The following is a 23,240-nucleotide window of genomic DNA, read 5'->3' as shown; positions in this document are numbered from 1 at the left end:
TGTTTATCTCCTTTTACGCTGGATAGCTTTTCATGGTAGTTTAAAAATTTTTCCTGTTTAATAATTTTAGAATATTATGGCCTGATATTAGCTCCTAAATTACAGAAGAGATCTCTTCTTGAGTTCTTATTTATCAATAGATGCTATTACAGTTTAAACAAGAGGACTGATGGATGTACATTTATAACAACACTTTATGTGCCACTGCCAGTTTCTATTACTCTATCTTGATTTAAGGAATTCCAGTGTTTGGATGAAAAAAGAGAGGTACTGTTAGAGTGGGATCATGGGACACAAAGCATCCTGAAAATCCAGGGTTATCTTCTTTGTTCATTAGTTGGTATAGAACTTGCATTTCTGAATTCAGGGGCATAAGGGGTTTGGATATAGGGAGACAGAAGCGTAGGGAGGAGGGAAGGGTGAAAAACAAAGGAGAGTATTCCATCTTATTCTTATTACTTACATGTGGCCAAGAAATTCAAGACCTTATGGTTAGTAAAATGAATGCTGAAATTCAGGCAACTTATTAACTGTGTATTCCTAGGGTAAGTGATTATGTCTTTCCTTCCTTCCTTTCTTTTTCAGTACGTCATGAAGTATTTTACTGACAAACTGGACAAGGTTCTAACTGCTTTTAATTAGGTTTTATTTTAAATTAGAACTCATTACTTTTTTAATATATAAAATGAAGACGTGACCACAGTGTTAAGTGAAAAATCAGTTAAAAAATAAGTACATTAGACCAGCACATTCTAGTTCAATGACATTAAATACTATTTATAATACTCACTATTCTGAAATTCCTTGTACTTCTTTTGTCCAATTACATTGTTCTTTGTCTCCAAGATGGACCACTTTAGATGGTGGTGCAGTTCTTCCCAAATAAAGCTTCTGTGTTCCTGGAGGTTCTTCCAAGTAAAACCTTGAAAATTAAAATAAAAATTAAATTACCCCCAAATTTGTGGTTTAACATAGAGTTCCAGTAGTGTGAGTCTTCAGAGTAAAAAAATTTCTACATGGTATAATAGAAAAACAAAAACAAACAAAAAAAAACCTCCTTTTTTAAAACTGTAAAAGGAATTTCAGAACAAGGACTTGTAAAATATTTTAATCAAAATTTAAAAACAAACAGTATTCTGTCTCTTTAAGAAATTAAAATAAATACATAATACAAATTTTTAAAGAATTAATAATCTCAAATTCAATACAGTATTTTTGCTGAAAAAAAGTTTAACTTGATCCTAATCAAGCCACCATACTTAACTCCCAGTTTACAGGAAATATGTGGAATGGAGGACCAATTTAAATGACACTAATAGGAAACAACTACATAAGTTCAGAATTGTACAAAATAACTGACCTGAACTCTAAGAAAAAAAGGCAGGGAAGTAAGTTTAGCTAGGTCTTAGAACATAAAATTAATATACAGGATCAATTATATTTCTGTATACTAGCAGGGGAAACGGAACCTTAAAATATAATACCATCTATTGTGGTTGTTTAGTTGCTAAGTCATGTCCGACTCTTTTGTGACCCCATAGACTGCAGCCTGACAGGATCCTCTGTCCATGGAACTCTTCAGGCAAGAATATTGGAATGGGTAGCCATTCCCTTCTCTAGGGTATCGTCCTGACCCGGGGATTGAACCCACATCTCCTGCACTGTAGGCGCATTCTTTATCACCGATCCATCTGGGAAGCCCAATACCATTTATAGTTGCTTCAAAAATTTTAAATACTTATGTAGGTATAAATCCACTCCAGTGTTCTTGCCTGGAGAATACCAGGGACGGGGGAGCCTCATCGGCTGCCATCTATGGGGTCGCACAGAGTCGGACATGACTGAAGCGACTTAGCAGCAGGTATAAATCTAACAAAATATGCACAGGTTCAGTATGCTGAAAAAACAAAATAGCGATAAAAGAAGTCAAAGATTAAAATTAATGGAGCGATAAAAGGAGATCCATTTGGATCAGAAAATTCAACAAAGATGTCAAATCTCCCCAAATTATGTTTAATAAAATTTCTATCGAAATCTATCAAGGATTTTTTATAGATATTAAAAAAATTCGAAAATATATATGGAAAGGCAAAGGACCAAAAATATCTTAAATAATTTTGAAAGATAAAAAAATGGTGGAAGGAGTCCTGTACCTAAGGTTAAGACTCACTACATAGCTACAGTAACAACACAATGTGGTGCTGGCATAAAAAACAGACACAGAGACAAATGGAACAAAATGGAGAACCCACAACGCAGATCCATACAAATATGCTCAACTTATTTTTGACAAAGATGTAGAAGCAACCTAATGGAGGAAGGAGAGTTTTTTCAACAAACAGTGCTAGAGCAAGCAATTCAATATTCATAGGTAAATATATGAAACTTGACCTCATACCTTATATAAAAATCAATTCAAAATAGATCATGGATTTAAGTGCAAAAGGAGGGTTAGGTGAAGAGTGCTTAGACCAAAAGCATGATCCATTTAAAAAAAACAACAACAACTAATAAAAAACTAAACTTCAACAAAAAGGCAGGGGAAGTGAATTCTGGTGATTAAAAAGGAATCCTCAAGATTCATATTAGGGTTGACTTCTCACCAACAAAATTAAATGACAAGACAAACTGAGATATATTTGCAGAGATCTGAGGTTTCTAATTCTAAACATATGTGGGAGAAAAACAACACAAAACATTTTTTGGATAAGCAATAATTCAGAAAGCATTAACATCCTTACATTTTCTCTGGAAAAAAAATTACTTTAGGAAGTTTTAAACATGAAAAAAGAATAAGACGTCAGATCAAGTTTATATGATATAAACATAAAAGATGTCAAAGAATAGATTGTCTAAATACTCACTGATAAAATGATTGTGAAATTTAATAAAGTGTTAAGAAATTATCTTTAGAATAGAAGATATATGTTTTAAAAATTACGTATTATTTAAATGAAACCTGGGAAGGGTATGGAAAAGGTAAAGTTACATATGCTATTCAGTCTTGTCAGAAATAAATATATTTGCTAACAATGACAACTGGTAGAAAAGAATTAGGATATGGAAACTTTCAAGCTATTAAAAGGAAAAGAAGGCAAAAGGGTAAAAATAATATATGCGTCTAAAATATATGCATCTCAAGGGATGTACAATAAAATGTCAACAGTGGTTGAACTTGAAGGGTGTGATTAGAGAACTTTCATTTCCACTAGAGAGTGTAAATATTTTACAAATTCTATATCAGTTAAAATGTATGAATGCTGCTACTGCTGCTAAGTCACTTCAGTCGTGTCCAACTCTGTGCGACCCTATGGACAGCAGCCCACCAGGTTCCTCTGTCCACAGGATTCTCTAGGCAAGAATGCTGGAGTGGGTTGCCATTTCCTTCTTCAAAATGTATGAATAAAAGCCATCAAATAGCAAAGCATATATACACTTTAAAAATTACAAATAAAATCTTACTTAGTTTCTCCATCTGATACACCAACAACTCTAGCTTCTTCAAGATGAGGCCAATTAACAAAGACAGACTTCCCAAGCACTGATGAAGCTATATTTTCTACACTCTTAAAATAAAAGCAGAAAAGTTCATTACTGTTTTAGGTCCAAGAGAAAATTTTACAGAGGCAAAATTAAATAATTAAAACTGGCTTGTGTTTATAACTGTGTACTTGAAATCTATAAAACCCCACCTTAGTAATTAAAATATAAAAATATTTGATCACTCAAGCCAATTATTCCCTGCTAGTAACTGCTCTTCACTACTTTATTTCAACTTAATTATTCTATCCAGTCAAATTTTGCTTTTTAAATTTCTCTTCTCTAAGTTGTGCCTTTATTGCTAACTACTCTTTTTTTTTTCTTTCTAGGATTTCTGTTCCTTTAGATTTTTGGTTTTTTCCCCTTTCCTTAAAAAAAAAAAAGTTTTAAGTTGTTTTTACCTATCTGCCTTTTTTTACTCTTTATAATTTATTATGAATCTGTGGAAGTTTACCAACATAACCTTCCCCTCTGCCAATCTCTTATTAGACGGGAACTATGACCAACTTAAGTACTTTTCAACAGTATAAACATCACACTAGGAAGCTTGCCTCCTCCTCATTTCTTCAACAGCATTGGCAGTTATTAGTGAAGTACAGCCCACTGATTTTAATCCTAAATGAGATTACTTGGTGAGAAAACAGATTTCAGTAAATTCAAACAAAAGAACACTGACCTATAACGTGAGTATTACTGCTCACGATATAGCCAACATTAACAGAAATAATGTTCACCAAGAAACTCAGGTTTTTAGTTCTGCTTCTAACTAGCTGAGCCAATGTCTGCTTTTCAATCTCCTTAATTTAATTTTTTTTAATTTGTAAAATTAATGAGCTGGATTAGTTGCTTTACAAAATTCCATCCAGTAGTAAAATTCTATGATTCTATTATTCTCATGATTATCTGTTTATTTTTCTCATTGGAACTGAAAAAAGTGAAAAGAACAGCACAGATGTCTAGAAAAGAGCTATTATTCATTATTGTATATCAGATAGACAGCAAAAAAAAGAATCTAAGAAATGTGATTTCGTTTGTGATTGGTATGATTAAATAAGAACACTAGACTTATCTCAAGTTAGAAACCACAGGTTCAAAATTGGTTTCTATTTCTTTTCAGCTACAGAGTGTTAAGCAAATCCTTTAATCCCACTGAGTCTCAGTTTTATGAGAAGCTGTAACATCTACCTCACAATATTCATTTAAGGATAAAATAATATACACAAAAACCTTTGTAAACTATAAAATGCTGTACAATCAGCTTTTTGTATCCATGGGTTCCACATCTGCAGACTCAACCAACCTCTAATGGAGAATACTTTGGGGAAAAAAAAAAACTTCAGAAAGTTTCAAAAAGCAAAACTTGAATTTGCCAAATGTTGGCAACTATTTACATAGCATACAAATTGTATTTACAATTATTTATATTGTGTTAGGTATTATAAGCAATAAAGATGATTTAAAGTGTAAGGGAGGATATATGCAGGTCATATGCAAACATTACAGCTTTTTTTTTGGGGGAGGGGGGGCACATGGATGTAGCTGCTCCGCAGGCATGTGGGATGTTTCCGTATCAGGGACTGAACCCATTTTCTCCTGCATTGGCTAGCAGATTCTTTACCACTGAGCCACCAGGGAAGCTACAACACCATTTTATAAAAGAGACTTGAGCATCCACTGGATTTTAGGATCAACCGAGAGTCCTGGAACCAATGCCCCATGGATACCAACTGATTACCGTATAAATATTCTGTATGAAAAATATCTTAAGTAAAAATTCTTAAAAGGAAACATTACTACTATTGATTAGACAACTTTGTAGTAGAAACTGAAGTTGAAATATAAATTTTCATCCCCTTTTTATTATGCTTGATCATTATAAGCAAATATTTCTTTAATAATTAGAGATGACTATTTTTAGACTTTGGGAGGTAACTTTATTGTATTTATTATATGAAGACATTTCTTACTGTGAACATATAAAAGAATGACTATTCTGATAAAACAAGTTTCAACATTATTAGAACTAGGCTCCCTTATACTTTTCCTTTCTATATATCTAATTTCATTTTCCCACACTTCCCTTCATTTGGAGGAAAAGTTATCCTACTTGCCCAGATGAATCCTTTCACTTAAGCCCTACAGGAAATCCCTTATTTCTTCACATCCCTTCCCTCCACGGTGACTTTAAGACCTCCGTTGTTCTTCAGCTCTATTGCTCTGCTTAATAAGCTCTACTGTTCTGCTTAATAAGCTCTACTGTTCTGCTCTGCTTAACAAACTGCCTCTTCTTTACCTACAGCTATGTTTCCAGCCTTTTTTTCAATGAGAAACTTCTGAACTAAGGGGTTAAGTTCTGCTTCCTTTACTTTCCATCTAACTAGTCGCAGACTAGTACTCAGGAACTGGACTTCCGACTCCAATAACCTACTGGAATGGAATTCTCAAAGTCCAACAATGGTGACCAAAGGACCTAGTTTAATTCACTAGGTCTAATTCACAGACCTAGTTTTCACTGTTCTTGAACTGCATGTACCATTTGCTCGTGCTTTTGTGATACTACTTAACTTGGGAATCATTCTCTTTCTTCTCTGAGCACTCTCACTTTTACTGGCTCCTTTTCTACCCTTTATACCTGTGAGTATTTCTTTACAATGGGGCCTTGAACCCTCAGAATTCCCTTTTTTCAGGGAAGTCAGCCCCAAGGCCCCAGCCATCACTTCCCTGCTCACGACCTGCATATCCCTATTGCCCTCCAAGCCTCAGCTCTACGTATTCAACTGAGTATAATCACCTTTCTTGACTGAAGTTTTTATTCTGAACTACAGAACACAAAAAACAATTGGACTAGGGATTTTACTAATTCTCCTAAGGATGATACATAACTAGTACTATTCCAAATGCATAAAAACTAATTTAATTTTTATAAGCAAATGGATGACTTAGCACATTAGGGCTTAAATCTCTTGTGGAACCCTGCTAAGAAAGGCTGACAGGGCAGCTCCAGATAAATGTTTTAGAACCAACTTAAAATTCTATTATTGATCATTTATCCCTTCAAACAAGTGCCTCTCCCATTTTAACTTCTTTATTCCAATACATTTTTCAATTGATTTGTCTGATATTTAGAGTCAGTCATATTTAATATTTTCTTTTTCTTTTCATCCCCTATTTTTGAACAAATGATGGAACTTGTGAATTTAGTCTTGTTCATCTAGATCTATTACCACTTTCACAGTTTATGTCTTTATTATCTAAGGCTTCTATAACCACAACCTCAACTTACAGGCTTTTCCATTTTCTTCCATTTCTCTTTTATGCAATTTAGTCTATTATGCTGCTACCAAATTAATTTTTATGAAAATACCAATTTCAAGATAACAGTCACAAAACAATAAGTCCAAACTCCTTAGCCTGGTATTCAAGGTCCTCCATAATCTGGCCTCAATCTGTTTTGTCAACCTTATCTTCTACTATTTCCCAACACAAGTCCTCTGCTTCAGTCAGGTTTATCTATTCCTTCTCCTCAAATACATCACATTTACTCTAAAAAAAGAAAAAGTATTAAAAATTTCAGAATACAGAAAGGTTAAAAAGATAATGTGCTAATATCACACTTACTTTTCACTGTAATTCCCAGCTCATGTTATTTTTTTCAACTGGCATACCCTTCCCCTCCTTTTTCCTCTTTGTGATAATCTTTCTGTTAGTACCCTGCTTAAGTCTATTCCTATCTACAGACCTGTACTTAACCTAAATTCACACGGCTCATCTTTTCAAAATTCCTCCAGCATTTTTTAGCTCATTATGTCACAATTATACACATCCTTTAATCTGTGTAAATGTTTCTTTACTCTATCCTTATTTCCTGTGAATTTCTGGAGTTCCTACATGTTATACTACTTTGGCAAACACACTGCAGCTAGAACACTTTTATGTATAATATACAGTAAAGAAAATACTTACAAGTTCATCTGACTCAGCATTCACTAAGATTTCCAACATCATGTTTTCTCCACGACTGCTTTGCTGGAATACTTGAACCCCACTTTTCTTTAAAAAAAACTTTAAAAGAATTTGTAGAATTTAATTTTTAATTATTTTTCCATAATTACTTCACTTTCAATAAAGTAAAAAATTTCTGAACTAAATAGCCACTGACTTTGTGTTTGATGTGTTTCAAAGTAGGAAATCCACAGAAATATAATGCCTTCTGGTCAACCTTGGTTATGTTGTTCTTGCTTATATCTATACGCCAAGCATCTAATGATATTATTTTATACCTAGAAAATAAATCAAGGTATTTGATTTAAAATTCATACATTACAAGCAATCATAGTTTTTCAGCATCCCTTCAGTATTTTGCAAGAGTTACCCTTGCTTTTAAACAGGAGAATAACAGTTTGTCCTTTAAGAAAAAGAAAATATAAAGCAGCAGATTCTCTGTTGTTACTAATTTAGACACAACCACGACTGTAACATACTGAGTGGAAATTTTCCCATTTATTTAAAAATACATATAATATATACATATATGTATAAATATTACAAATCTCTACATCTTCCATTTTCCAAAACCCAGAATGGAAAATAAACACTTTATAATGTCTATTTCATCTTTCCCTTTGCTTTAAGAAAAGGAAAAATTGTAATGGAGAGACATTTACTTTATCTGCAACTCAACTTCCATCTGGGTATTACTGCAGGGAAGATGAGAAAAGAGAAAAAACAAGGAAAACATTTTAATGAAGAAGAGAAAGAAGAAAGGGACTGAAATGGATTTGAGGCAAGAAAAGAGAGGAGCTCTTTTATTTCTTGCTTTTCTTCTTTCCTGTTGGGTGGTTAGGGAATGTAAAAGGTAAAGTCATAGCATGTCAAATAATGCTGGGAGTAGACACTGGCAATGAAAATAAAAATTCACACATTTCTTGAGGAAGAGAAGAGATATACACCATGGGATGCCAGGGGCAGTAGGGTGGGGAATAACTTTAATAGAAGAGAGAAACAGAGTAGCAGAATTGGACCAAAGCAGAGAACTACAGAAACAACTGAGACAGACAGAGAAAATTCCTTGGAAAGTTGGATGTAATTCATTATCAGTTGCTTACATGTCATAAATTATCTGTTAATTCTCGAAATAGATATTTAAAAGCTTTGTAAAAGTTAATTTTATTATCTTATTTTTTGCACTCTCTGTTTTTGAAGAATTACCACACATTACCTTGCACAGCATCGCTCTACGGGAGGGAACTTTTCTGGCCATGGAGAGGGGTAGGTGAACTCTGTGTCGCTGTCAAACCAGCACATTAAGCACTCACTATGTTGATTTCTTTTTCTCTCTTCTTTTTTGAGGGAGTGGTTACATGTCTCCATGGCTTCTAACAACCGCTTCTGAATATAAGATTGAAGAGAGAGGTCATTAACATAAAAATTCTGTAATCCTAACACATAGAATGAATCTTTTCCCTCAAAAAACAAAATTACTATTTGTGTTCTTAAAAAGAAAAAATCATAATAATAGAATTCTTTTCAATTTAATTACATGAAAAACTGATGTGCTATTCTTGTTTCTAAGGGCCCTAGAATATTTTTTGTCACTACAAATTCCTCTGAAAATATTACTCCAAGAACAACCACTAAAGTGTGGATAAGAACAGCAGATAATCAAAATTTAAATATGAATTTATCACAATTCACTGGCTCCTTAATCTCTCACATTGCAAATGTGCATTAATATATAAATATTCATCTTTATGATTATCTTTTATATTTAATGCAATTCCAATGAAAATCACAATGGTTTAAAATATATTTTTCAAAGGAAAAATGATGTTAGTGTTCATACTGGAAGAATAAAGGTTGAACTGAAAAGTTATCAAGAACTTGTCTTACAAGATCCTATCACTTTTTATAAAATCACCTATAAGCAAAACACTTAAGTACTGACACAACAAAAGACCCACAGATGAGAAGAAAAAGATAAATAGTTAAAAAACAAATTCAAATATATGTCAAACATAGTATTTCAGACACTTAAAATAATGTTTTTGTCCAGCTGGGAAAGAAAGCACATATATATTTCAATATCATACTATATATAAAATAAGTAGTAATAAGACAACAAAGTATTATAAGAAAATCTAGGAAAGTATTGATAATTTGTAGTGAAAAATTCTCAAGTAAGGCAGAAAAAAGCCTAGCCACTTTAAGAAAAAAGACATTTTTAACAAAAGAAAATGTATGTGATAAAAGAGGTCATGAACAAATCAACAGGTAAATGCCACACTGGGAAAAAATATTCCTAACATACAAAGAGTTTCTCGAAATCAAAAAAAGAAAATGAGGGAAAGGATATAAACAATTTATAAAAGGGAAAATGCAAAAGACAAACACACATAAAAATATATCAAGTTAGGGAGCAGGTAAAAATAACTTGAATAATAATAAAATGGCATTCTTTATCATCAGTAGACTGGACAAAATTAAACAATAACATTCAGGACTAGAAAAGCAGAGAAGTAGGTACTCTCAAGTATTGATGGTGTGAATTAGACCAGTCTTTTTGAAAAAGAATTAATTAAAACAAAAACCACACACTCCCATTAATCAAGCATTTCTGCTTTGGGGATTCTACCTTATAAAAATAAAACTACCAATACATAAGAATATATTAACAAACAAAAAGAATACATAAATGCATAAGTACTTTTATCATAGCATTGTGTACAATAGCAAAAACATGAAGAATTGTAAGAATTTGCAAAATCAGTATGGTGTGTTCCCATGTACTTTTTACCCAATGATAACATCTTACATATAGCCACAGTACATTATCAAAACTAGGAAATTGACACTGGTACACCATGACTACAGACTTACTCAGATTTCAGTGTGCTTAGTCGTTCAGTTGTGTCTGACTCTTAGGGACCCTATGGACTGTAGCCTGCCAGGTTCCTCTGTCCATGAGGATTCTTCAGTCAAGAATACTGGAGGGGTTGCTATGCCCTCCACCAGGGGATCTTCCCAACCCAGGGATCGAACCCAGGACACCTGCATTGCAGGTGGATTCTTTACTGTCTGAGCCACCAGAGAAGCTCCAGATTTCACTAGTTTTTATATGTAAATACCGAATAGGAAAAGCAGTACGTCAAGGCTGTATATTGTCACCCTGCTTAGTTAACTTATATGCAGAGTACATCATGAGAAATGCTGGGCTGAAAGAAGCACAAGCTGGAAATCAAGATTGCCGGGAGAAATATCAATAACCTCAGATATGTAGATGACACCACCCTTAGGGCAGAAAGTGAAGAGGAACTAAAGAGCCTCTTGATGAAAGTAAAAGAGGAGAGTGAAATAGTTGGCTTAAAGCTCAACATTCAGAAAACGAAGATCATGGCATCTGGTCCCATCACTTCATGGGAAATAGATGGGGAAACAGTGGACACAGTGTCAGACTTTATTTTTTGGGGCTCCCAAATCACTGCAGATGGTGACTGCAGCCATGAAATTAAAAGACACTTACTCCTTGGAAGGAAAGTTATGACCAACCTAGATAGCATATTCAAAAGCAGAGACATTACTTTGCCAACAAAAGCCTGTCTAGTTAAGGCTATGGTTTTTCCAGTGGTCATGTATGGATGTGAGAGTTGGACTGTGAAGAAGGCTGAGCACTGAAGAATTGATGCTTTTGAACTGTGGTGTTGGAGAAGAGTCTTGAGAGTCCCTTGGACTACAAGGAGGTCCAACCAGTCTATTCTAAAGGAGATCAGCCCTGGGATTTCTTTGGAAGGAATGATGCTAAAGCTGAAACTCCAGTCCTTCGGCCACCTCATGCGAAGAGTTGACTCACTGGAAAAGACTCTGATGCTGGGAGGGGTTGGGGGCAGGAGGAGAAGGGGACGACAGAGGATGAGATGGCTGGATGGTATCACTGACTCGATGGACGTGAGTTTGAGTGAACTCTGGGAGATGGTGATGGACAGGGAGGCCTGGCATGCTGCGATTCATGGGGTTGCAAAGAGCCGGACATGACTGAGCGACTGAACTGAACTGTGTATATACAACAGTATGGAATTCTTATCATACATGCAGATTCACGTGTGTGCGCTCAGTTGCTGAGTGGTTTCCGACTCTTTGCGACCCATATGGACTGTAGCCTGCTAGGGTCCTTGTCCACAGGGTATTCTTCAGGCAAGAATAATGGAGTGGGTTGCCATGCCCTCCTCCAGGGGATCTTTTCAACTCAGGGATTGAACCCAGGTTTCCTGCATTGTAGGCGGATTCTTTACCATCTGAGCCACTAGGGAAACTTCATGTAACCACCCCTAAGACTGGAATACAGGACTGTCACATCATTGCAAAGAAACTCCTTCGCATTATCCCTTTATAGTCACACCCTATCCCCCAATGACCTGTTTTATAATAATTTCATCATTTCAAATATATTACATAAATGGAACCATATAAAACCTTCTAAGATTGACTTTTTCAGTCAAATGAACTTTTTCCCATCCTTTGTTTATATAAGTAGTTCTTTTTATTGCTGAGTAGTATGCCATTATATGAATGTACTACAGGTTTTTTTTAATCCATTCACTCATTGAAAGATATCTGAATTTTTTTCCAGTTTGGAGTTATCACAAATAACTTGCTCTGGACAATAATGTACAGGTTTTTGCCCACATTTATAGCCAGCTGTTTCAGTACCAATTGTTAAAAAGCTTTTCATTACCTATTGAATAGCTCTGATGTCTTAATTGAAAATTTAACTGGACAAGTATAGATCTAGGTTGTTTGGCTCTATTCTGTTTCACTGATCTATGTCTATTATGATGTAGGAAACATACTGCCTTGATTACTTTAGCCTAATGATAAATCATGAAATCAGATAATGAAAGTCTTTCAGTATTGTTCTTCTTACAGATTGTTTTGGCTACTCTGCTGCTGCTATGTCGCTTCAGTCGTGTCCAACTCTGTGCGACCCCATAGATGTCTGGCAGCCCACCAGGCTCCCCCGTCCCTGGGATTCTCCAGGCAAGAACACTGGAGTGGGCTGCCATTTCCTTCTCCAATGCATGAAAGGGAAAAGTGAAAGGGAAGTCGCTCAGTCGTGTCTGACTCTCAGCGACCCCATGGACTGCAGCCTACCAGGCTCCTCCATCCATGGGATTTTCCAGGCAAGAGTACTGGAGTGGGGTGCCATTGCCTTCTCCATTGGCTACTCTAGATACTTTGTAATTTCATCCAAACTTTAAAACTGGATTTTTGATAATCTATACAAACATTTGCTGCATTTTTGCTGAGACTATGTTGAGCCCAAAGATCAATATGCAAAGAGGTTATTTCTTATCAATATCAAATCTTCTATTCCTTGAACATGGTATATTCTTCCATTTATTTACGTCTCCATATCGCAACACTATTTGTAGTTTTCACAGTGCATGCTGTTAAATTTATAAATGTGTATTTTATATTTCTTAATGCTACTGAAAGTAAAAGTCTTTTTATTTAAAAAATTTATATTTTCCAATTTTTTGTTGCTAGTATATATAAAAACAATTGAATTTTGTATAGATTTTATATTTTGTGACCTTGCTAAATTTACTTATTGTTAACAGTATCTTTTTGAAGATTCCTTAGAATTTTCTATTTTTGTAGTAATGTTATGTGCATATAAAAACAATTTTTCTTCTTCCTTTCTAATCTACATGCCTTTATTTCTTTCCCTTGACTTAATACAGTGGACTCCTAGTACAGTATTAGAGAGAACTGATTAGAATAAACATCCTTGTCTTAAACTTGATTTTACGAAGAAAACGTTCAAAATTTTACTATTAAGTATACTGTTAACAGTGCATATGTGTGTGCTAAATCACTTCGGTTGTGTCAGACTCTTTGTGAACCTATGGACTGTAGCCCATCAGGTTCCTCTCTCCATGGGTTTTTTAAACACACACTTTATTTGGTTTTGACTTCCCTGGTGGGTCAGACAGTAAAAGCGTCTGCCTACAATGAGGGAGACCAGGGTTTGATCCCTGGGTCGCGAAGACTTCCTGGGAAAGGAAATACTCTTGCCTGGAAAATCCCATGGATGGAGGAGCCTGGTAGGCTACAGTCCATGGGGTCGCAAAGAGTTGGACACGACTAAGCGACTTCACTTATTTGGTTGAGGAAGTTCCCTCTTATTTCTAGTAGTTGAGCATTTCTATTAAAATTGGATGTTGAATACTCAAACATGGTAAATCACATTGAAAACCAACACTATATTTCTAAAATAAATCTCATTTGGGTATGAGTATTATCCTTCTATATTATTGATCCCATCTGGCTTGACTGTGTTAAAAGTTTTCCATCTACTTTAGGAGGGATATTATCAAGTAATTTTCTTTTCTTATAGTATTATTGACTATTATGCTGGCCTAATATAATATATTGGGAAGTGATTATTCCTCTTCTATGTTCTCAAACTTTGTATAAAATGTGTATTATTTCTTTCATGAATGCTTACTAGAATTCACAAATCAAGACATCTGAGCCTAGAATTTTTCTCTGAGACGATTTTAAATTATGAACTAAATGTCTTTAAAAGATATAGGATTACTTAGATTTTTATGTTTTTTTTCCTGTCAGTTTGTCTGAATCATGTTTAAGGACCTGTGTTCATTTCATTTAGGTTGTTAAATTTGTTGGCATAAAATTGCTTACAATATGTCTTATCAATTTTAAAAATAACTATAGGATTTATAGGACACCTCTTCTTTCACTCTAAATTTATGTGTTCTCCCCTGGTGCTCTAGTTTTTTAAGCCTTTTTTGATCTGTCTTCCTAGGATTTATCAATTTCATTAATCTTTCAAGAGAATCAACTTTTGGTTTCATTGATTTTTCTCTATTGTTTGTTCATTTTCCATGGATTTCTGCTCCTGTCTTTTTGTTTTCTTCATTCTGCTTAGTTTAGATTTAAATTGCTCTTGTCTTTCTAGCTTCTTATGATAGGAAGTTTAATTTACTTCAAAATATTTTCTTGTTTAGTATAAGCACCTAGAACCTTAAGTTTCTCTTTTAGGTCTTGCTTTAACTTTATCACACAGATTATGATATGTGTTCTCATTATCATTCAGATAAAACATTTCAAATATTCCTTTAAATTTCTTTAATATATGGATTATTTAGAAGTGTGTTATTTGATTTCAAAATTTTTATAAATTTTCGGAGATCTGTTGCTGATTTTTAACTTAATTCTGTGTGGTCAGAGAACATTCACATTATGATTTCACTCTTTTAAATTTATTCAGACATTTTTATGCCTTACCAAATAATCTTGGTGAACAGTCTTTCACTTAAAAATGTGTATTCCTTAGTTGCTGGGGATACTGTCCTACAAATATTAATAAGGTTAAGTAGGTTTATAGTGTTATTTAAGTCTTTGATCTTTGGTAATACTCTCTGTTCTGAAGCCTACTTGGTCTAATATTAGTAAAGCAATGCCAGCTTCCTTATAATTAGCATACACAGAAGTTTTGATGCACAGAACGAAGATGAGAGTAGTTAAAATTCATTAACACAAATGGTGATTAAAATCCATTGCTCATTCATTTATGTGAAGTAATCTCTAATTAAAATACAAGTGTATATATAACCATTTCATGCACTGACCTCATCAATAAAAGGTATTAGTACCACAGCTTCCCATTCCTGTTGTTTCCCATTTAGGTCAGTCTTAAAATCAGGTGGATAATATTCTATAATTGGCGAATCGTCACTGGTCATCAAATGCTGTAACATAAAACAGTATAATAGAAATGTAAGAACTAATATCAATGTAACTTTTTGTTAATATATTTATAATATTTGTTTACCTATTACAATTTAAAATTTCTAAGCAAAGCAAAAGTAAATTTTCACATTTTAGGTATGTTACAGTATACTTATTATATTTTGATTTTCAAATATGAGACTTCTAATTTCACTGCCACTCATCAGTTTCTCATTCCACTAAGCTAATTATATAGCCAAACTATCCTTACTCTGAATTTTATTATTTCTGTCTTCTATAGTCTTTTCACTCTACAAGGCTCATCTAAATTCTGTTTTTCCATTCAGATTTCAGTTCATTTCACACACTCCATTTTTAACCTTAGACAATTTATTTTCATGTCATAATCAAAGAGTCGGACACGACTGAGCAACTGAACTGAACTGAACTGAACATAATCAACTGATTTTATTAAGTTATATAACTGTCATCTAAGATAATTTAAAAAGAAAAAAAAATCCTAAAATACAAGAATCTCTTTACCACCAACAACAAAGATAGAAAGCCCAATAAGACATGTTTTTAGTTAGAGATTTTATAACAGAAGTAGATAAAGAAACCTAAAGATATCCTCTAGGAAATGAATATAGAAGAACATGACATAAAAAATTTTAAAGAAATAAAAGCATATTTCTCAGGGTAATATTCAAAATAAAATAATCAGTTGTCATGGGTACAGAAGAATCAAAACATATGTGGCTACAAAAACCTGCATGGCTATATTAGTCCAGAGTGGTTGAGTATCAATTCTTAATGTATTGAAGGTAGGAAAAAAAGCATCAAAGAAACTAAAGGAAGGAAGGCCATGGGCCAGGGTGAAGGACAGGTTAAGTTTCAGAAAGATTTAGAAGGAAGCTGGATACTGTTCAAGCAGTGAAGGTATGTGATATCTATATATTTATGTGTGTCTATTTTAATTCCTGGCACAGACCACAGAATTAGAAGAACAGACCGATGCTCTAGAAGAACTAAACTGAAGTTTACCCTCAAAATCAGTTTAGTAGGCTTAGTGTAATTTTGGTGACCCAATCACCCCTGAAACAGCTTTCTCCTGGTATATGAAGTACGTTAATCAGACAGAAGTTTTTTATTCCATAATTTGATAAATGAAATTCTTAAAATCCAAATATAAATGGAAGTAGCAATTTTGTTGAGATAAACAACTTATTAGAATCATCCATATTCTATTAGGTAGAGGGTAAAAGAGAACAGAAACAAAATCTGTAATATCTGGACAGAGCAGATGGCTTTAGATTTTGCCAAGTTCAATTTACTTTCATCAGCGCAGAGACAAACTGGAGACGTGCTTAAAGATACTGAAAACAAAGAAGCTATGCTTTGAATGGTTTATGAAATGTGTTTGCATTTTTAAAACTAGTTAACTTTAAAGCAAGGAATTACTTTTCAAGGGACTTGTTTAAGGAATACTATATTTGAAACTGAAAATAAATATATTTAGCTATTAAAGAAATTTGGTATGATATTTCTAGGTTTGGAGGAGGAACTTCTAAATATTAAAAAGAACACAAATACATTTAATTCTAAAACCCACCTGGTAGCATGCAGGAAGTAAATTTTTGCTAGCTGCTGGAAGTACAGCAAGAAGCTGTTCAAATGGCTTAAAAGGTTTTCCCAGTTCAAAATGGATTTTGAGTGTACTGATGTTGCGGATATCAGACAGGAAAGGTGCATAATGGTACGGATAAAACCTGTAAGACAAAACTAAGCTTTAAACAATTGACAAACTTTATGAAACAGATCAATAGTTAGTATATACTTTTCAATATTCTATTTTAACAGCTGTGCCTCTGTGTGTATGTTCAGTCGTGTCCACACATAGCAATAATTCTAAAGAAAAAAAATCACTCACAATTATGCCACACAAATATAAGAAATCAGCAATGTTGGAAAATGTAGATTATTTGATGACAACAAGTATTTTATTTCCTTAATTTTTAAAGTGGTTTATATTTCAAAAACTTAGATGTATGTAATTGAAGGGTATATATATTAATAACACATTTAAAATATAATTTATTTATATAAATAATACAATGACTCCAGTTTCAGAAGTATTGAGTGTGAATCTTCCAAACAATAGATTCTCAGAATGAACTAATGAGGCAGTCAGAAGACATTCAGTTACTTCATGTGGGCCTGAGCTTCTCTCATGAAGACGCAGGGAAGTCTGAGCTCATATGGTTGTTACTAGTCAGCTCTAAGAATATCATCTTTGAATTAGTGTGTATACATATATATTGTGTTTGTGATAAGGATTAAACCATTTGTCAATCATGCACACTGTTTTTAAAATCTTCCCATATTTAACATGAAGAAATATTTTTAGAAATTTCAAACATATAATTTTTAAAAAATTTAAAAAATTTCAATGTTCTTAATGTCTGACTAAAAATACCAAAATAAAAGCCAACAAAGTATTTTTATATTCCACAATTATGGCATACTTCAAAAGAATGGGAAAGTTTAGGAGGCAGAATGGCATGTGGAACAATAGAAAATGTATAGACTTCAGAAATCAGATAGGCATGTACTTGAATATTGGTGTGTGATACTGGAAAGGCTATTTAACCTCTCTGAGCCTCATCTGTCAAAAGCAGAAAACAATATTTACTTTAAACAGCTCTGAGGCCTATATGAGCACATGCTTTACAAGTCCTTGGCCTCAATGCCTAGTAATAGAATAGGTATAACTTACACTCACCTTCTTAAAAAATGGCAAATCAGGGATTATTTTGTCACTACAGTGTTCTTCAGAGATGCCCTGAGAATCTTGTTAGTTATTGCAGATATTTTTTAAAAGGCTATTAGTAAGTGAGATTCTATTAATAATTAATGCCACATTATTGTGCACTGGTATATTTTGCTGTTGGTGCTTTAACACAGAGCCTAGAAGGTGCTCTGAAAACAAACAAAACAAGCTATCTCATCACTTAAAAGTGTCTATTTTTTCCTGTATCTTTTTTTTACTTGTTTTCTATTTCAGTGGATGGTTTGGAAATGTAGATGGAACTTGCTGGAATATAAAACATGAGATAAATAGAAAATTATTACTATTCCAGGAGAAGTAAATTCTTTTCTCCTTTCTTCATTACCCTTCCCAGTTTAACATTCATATAATCCATTCTTCATTACTCCTAACAGAAAAAATTTTCAAACACATAAAGATGTAGAGAAGAATAAACAATCCCACTTAACCATCACTCAGACCCAGTAATTGTCAAGACTTTGTGACACTTCATTCATTATGATAGAAAATTTTAAATCCTTAGATTAACAGAGAGCTTTTTATTATGGGCCATCTACTACAGCTGGAAGTATCTTTGTTATAAAAGGATCTTTTTAAAATATTACAATACTAAAAAAGATTCTTTTCACTTAAACTTGGCTATATGTATTTTTAAAAAAATACTATTAATATCACAAATAAAAGTAAAAAGAAGAGATTATCAAATGAACTTATAGTAGAATGAGCCATTATAAAATATAAAACTTTATTTTTGTTTTTATTCCCTCACCAGCTCCAGGACTGAACTCCATGATAGTAATAGTGCAAAATCCACTGTATTGCCTGAACATAACATGCAGCTTGATCAGCCAGAAAGTCACTGAAAATAGAAAAGAATATTTTCATTATAACAGTATTTCCTGAAGACAGGCCATTGTGTTTAAAACATGGTATCTCCTAATATTACATTCTGTCTCACATGATTTAATCAATGAATAAGCCAAAAACTGCGATCAGAAAAAACTCTAAAATATTATTAAAAAAATTCTATCATGCCACATTAAAAATCTGCCTTATAGTTTTCCTAAACCAACTATCAGAATACTTAAACCTGCTGTGCATACTTATTCAGTCAATGTACTATATCTTTGGTATCAAGTTTGAGGGTTTAATGAAGCTTTCTAAACAATGGCACTACCACTTTCTTAAATATTCAGAGTGTGATAGAAGACAAAGATAGAAATCTTATTTGGGAGGATGCCTGAGTGAATCACAGAAGGAAATCAGGAAGATCTTAAAATCTGGCTATAGCAGCTAGAACATATTTTGAAAAGTGTTATATCCACTGAACAATATTCCCTTTAATGTCATTTTCTCAAAAAAACTATCATTTAAGGTAAAATAATCACACACACACACAGCAAAAAAAGAGCACCCTGGGGACTTCCCTGGTGGTACAGTGGCTGGGACTCTGCCTGCCAACTAAGGGCACAAGAGATTGATACCTGGTCTGGGAAGATCAAGGCTATGGTTTTTCCAGTGGTCATGTATGGTTGTGAGAGTTGGACTATAAAGAAAGCTGAGCACTGAAGAATTGATGCTTTTGAACTGTGGTGTTGGAGAAGACTCTTGAGAGTCCCTTGGACTGCAAGAAGATCCAACCAGTACAACCTAAAGGAAATCAGTCCTGGGTGTTCATTGGAAGGACTGATGTTGAAGCTGAAACTCCAATACTTTGGCCACCTGATGCGAAGAGCTGACTCATTGGAAAAGACCCTGATGCTGGGAAAGATTGAGGGCAGGAGAAGAAGGGGACGACAGAGGATGAAATGGCTGGATGGCATCACCGACTCAATGGACATGAGTTTGGGTAGGCTCCAGGAGTTGGTGATGGACAGGGAGGCCTGGTGTACTGCAGTTCATGGGGTCACAAAGAGTCGGACACGACTGAGCGACTGAACTGAACTGAACTGGGAAGATCCTACAGGCTGTGGAGCAACTAAGCCTGTAAGCCACAACTACAGAAGCCTGCAAGCCGGAAAGCCTGTGCTCCACAAGAGAAGCCTGTGTACTGTGACGAAGAGTAGCCCCCGCTTGCTGCAACTAGAGAAAGCCCGTGAGCAGCAACAAAGACTCAGAGCAAACAAAAATAAAATTAATTAAAAAAAGAGCAACCTAGGTAAACCCCAAAGTGGCTATAAAACTTGTTAGTGTTTGTTACTAAAATTCAGGTACGATTTACCATCTGAGCCAAGAGGGAAGCCTTCAGGTGGATACTTCTAAGTGAAATTGTAGATTACATATTTCTGGAAGTTATATTTTTTAAAATGAATGACTCTTATTATAAAAGAAATGTTTCATTGTTGAAAATTTAGATAATGATGAAAAGCATTTTTATTACCTTATAGCAATCACTATGACATTTTGGTATTTTTTTTTTCAGTCTTTTTATCCCCAAGTTTTTCCTTTTTAAATATTAATGAGAGTATACTGTGTATATGAATTTGTATCCTCTTTTAAAATTTGTATTTAATAATATACTGAAAGTATCTTTCTAAATTTTTATGAACTTTTCATAACTACCAATTTAACAGTTCTATATATTCCAGAAGCACTAGAGATGGCAAAGATAGTGACTGTAATGAGGAGGAAGTGGAGACAATTATGATGAACCTTCTCACTGGACACGTACATTGTTTCTAATTTTTTACTATTTAAAAAAATTTTGTAGTAACTTGTGTATAAAGATCATCTGTGTCTAGTCTATATTTTTATGATAGATTAACAATTAGAATTATTGGGTCAAAGGCTTTTAGATACATACTTTACAAAATATTTTTAAAAAATAACTTCTATTTATTTATTTTTGGCTGTGCTGGATCTGCACTGCTGTGCAGGCTTTTCTCTAGTTGCAGTGTGTGGGCTTTTCATTGCAGTGGCTTCTCTTCTTACAGAGAATGGCTCAGTAGTTGTGGCAACTGGGCTCTAGAGGACAGGCTCAAGAGCTGTGGTGCAAGGACTTAGTTGCTCTGCAGCATGTGGGAACTTCCCAATCAGGGATTAGACTCGTGTCCCATGCATTGGCAGGTGGATTCTTTACCACTGAGCCACCAGCAAAGCCCTCCAAAATAATTTTGCCTACTTATATTTCCATCAGTAATTAAAGGAAGAAATCTACCACCACTCCCGGACCAACGCTGAATATAACAACTTAAAAAGATTTGCTTATTTGCTAGGCAAACAAACTGTATCTCATTTTCATAACTTCATATTTTAATATATAAAAAGAAAAGGAAATAAAACAGAAGAGTAATCCCCTAGCAAATCAAGCATTTAATTGCAGCTACTATACTTCTCTGTAACGTAATCAAGCAAATGTAAGAACTAAGGAATAAAGAATTAAATGCATAACTATTATAAATATTTTATTTCTAAGTCTCAAAAGTCCTACTTGCTAATGATATCTGCCAAAACTTCAAATGACCTGATGAGTTGTACTACAATTTCTTTATCTCTAGCTACCAGAGATAAGTATGAATACAGGCCTTACACAAAGGCTATGTCTAAACTAGAAAACAGTCTGAGTAAATGGAGCAACATGGAAATCTTGGGTCTTTCCTTGGGCAGTCTCTAGGAAAGATTCTTAGTATTTCATTTTTTTAAAAAGTAAAAATAATAGTACAGAAAATATCTAAGTATAGTACATATAATAAGGGTACAAAGAATTTTATGAAACTTTTATCTCACTGACAGAAAAACAGCCTCATCTCATGGTTAAGGACGGGCTCCGGAGCCAGATTGCCTGTTACTTATATTCTGGCTTTGTACTCATTACCTATGTATGTCACATGGAGCAAATCATTTAAATCTCTCTATTCCTTAACTTCCTCTATTTTAAAATAATAATAATTCTACTTATCTTAAAAAACTGTTGTGAGAATTACAACTTAACATTTTCACATTATGTACATATATTTATATATGTTTATATTTTTAAATTATAAATGAGTTATTTTTTAAATGTTTAGGATAGTACCTGGCACTAGACCAGATGGTCAATATCGAGATCATATTGATCATGTTCTTTGCAGCCAAAGATAGAGCAGCTCTATACACAGAAAGCAAAAGCAAAACCTGGAGCTGACTGTGGCTCAGATCATGAGCTCCTGACTGCAAAACTCAGGCTTAAACTGAAGAAAGTAGGGAAAACCACTGGGCCATTCAGGTACGACCTAAATCAAATCCCTTATGAGTATACAGTGGAGGTGACAAATAGATTCAAGGGATTACATCTGATAGAGTGCCTGAAGAATTATGGACAGAGGTTTATAACACTGTACAGGAGGCAGTGAATGAAAGCATCCCAAAGAAAAAGAAATGAAAAAGGCAAAGTGGTTGGTTGAGGAGGCTTTACAAATAACTGAGGAAAGAAGAAAAGCAAAAGGTGAGAGAGAATGGAAGATATACCCAACTGAATGCAGAGTTCCAGAGAACAGCAAGTAGAGATAAGTAAATGAACAAGGCATAGAAATAGAGGAAAACAACAGAATGGGAAGGATGACATCTATTCAAGAAAACTGGAGATACCAAGGGAACATTTTATGCAAAGACGGGGAAGATACAGAACAGAAATGGTAAGGTCCTAATAGAAGTAGAAGAGATTAAGAGATGGCAAGAATACACAGAGGAACTATACAAAAAAGGTCTTAATAACCCTGATAACCATGATTGTGTAGTCACTCAACTAGAGGCAGCCATCCTGCAGTGTGAAGTCAAGTGGGCCTTAAGAAGCATTACTACAAACAATGCTAGTGGAGGTGATGGAATTCCAACTAAGCTATTTCAAATCCTCAAAGACGACGCTGTGAAAGTGCTGCACTCAGCATGTCAGCAAATTTGGAAAACTCAGCAGTGGCCACAGGACTGGAAAATGTCAGTTTTCATTTCAATCCCAAGGAAGAGCAATGCCAAAGAATGCTCTAATGACCAGATAATTGTGCTCATTTCACATGCTAGCAAGGTTATGCTCAAAATCCTTGAAGCGAGGCTTTAGTATACATGAACCAAGAACATCTAGATGTACAAGCTGGGTTTCAAAGATGCAGGGGAACCAGAGGTCAAATTGCCAACATTTGTTGGATCA

General features: G+C 34.2%; 1 protein-coding gene across 7 annotated transcripts in view; it reads right to left on the bottom strand.

Annotated features, from left to right (window-relative positions):
- The window catches only part of XRN1 (5'-3' exoribonuclease 1), a 114,892-nt gene that overhangs the window by 63,348 nt on the left and 28,304 nt on the right, over nt 1–23,240 (bottom strand). For 6 of the 7 annotated variants that reach the window (XM_055569453.1, XM_055569455.1, XM_055569454.1 and 3 more), the window contains 8 exons: nt 18,888–18,977; nt 16,904–17,060; nt 15,192–15,311; nt 8,759–8,928; nt 7,700–7,820; nt 7,504–7,602; nt 3,463–3,566; nt 791–922 (listed from right to left, as the gene is read on the bottom strand). In XM_055569453.1, coding sequence (XP_055425428.1) covers nt 791–922; nt 3,463–3,566; nt 7,504–7,602; nt 7,700–7,820; nt 8,759–8,928; nt 15,192–15,311; nt 16,904–17,060; nt 18,888–18,977 — 993 coding nt within the window. Of the gene's footprint in view, nt 1–790; nt 923–3,462; nt 3,567–7,503; nt 7,603–7,699; nt 7,821–8,758; nt 8,929–15,191; nt 15,312–16,903; nt 17,061–18,887; nt 18,978–23,240 lie in introns of those variants that run through there. The other variant, XR_008710735.1, reaches the window with a different exon arrangement.

This window comes from Bubalus kerabau, chromosome 2 (genome assembly GCF_029407905.1).
Source record: "Bubalus kerabau isolate K-KA32 ecotype Philippines breed swamp buffalo chromosome 2, PCC_UOA_SB_1v2, whole genome shotgun sequence".
In the NCBI taxonomy this organism is placed as follows: Eukaryota; Metazoa; Chordata; class Mammalia; order Artiodactyla; family Bovidae; genus Bubalus; species Bubalus kerabau.
The sequence above is the reverse complement of the archived record's forward strand: the minus strand, read 5'-3'. Positions and strand labels throughout refer to the sequence as shown.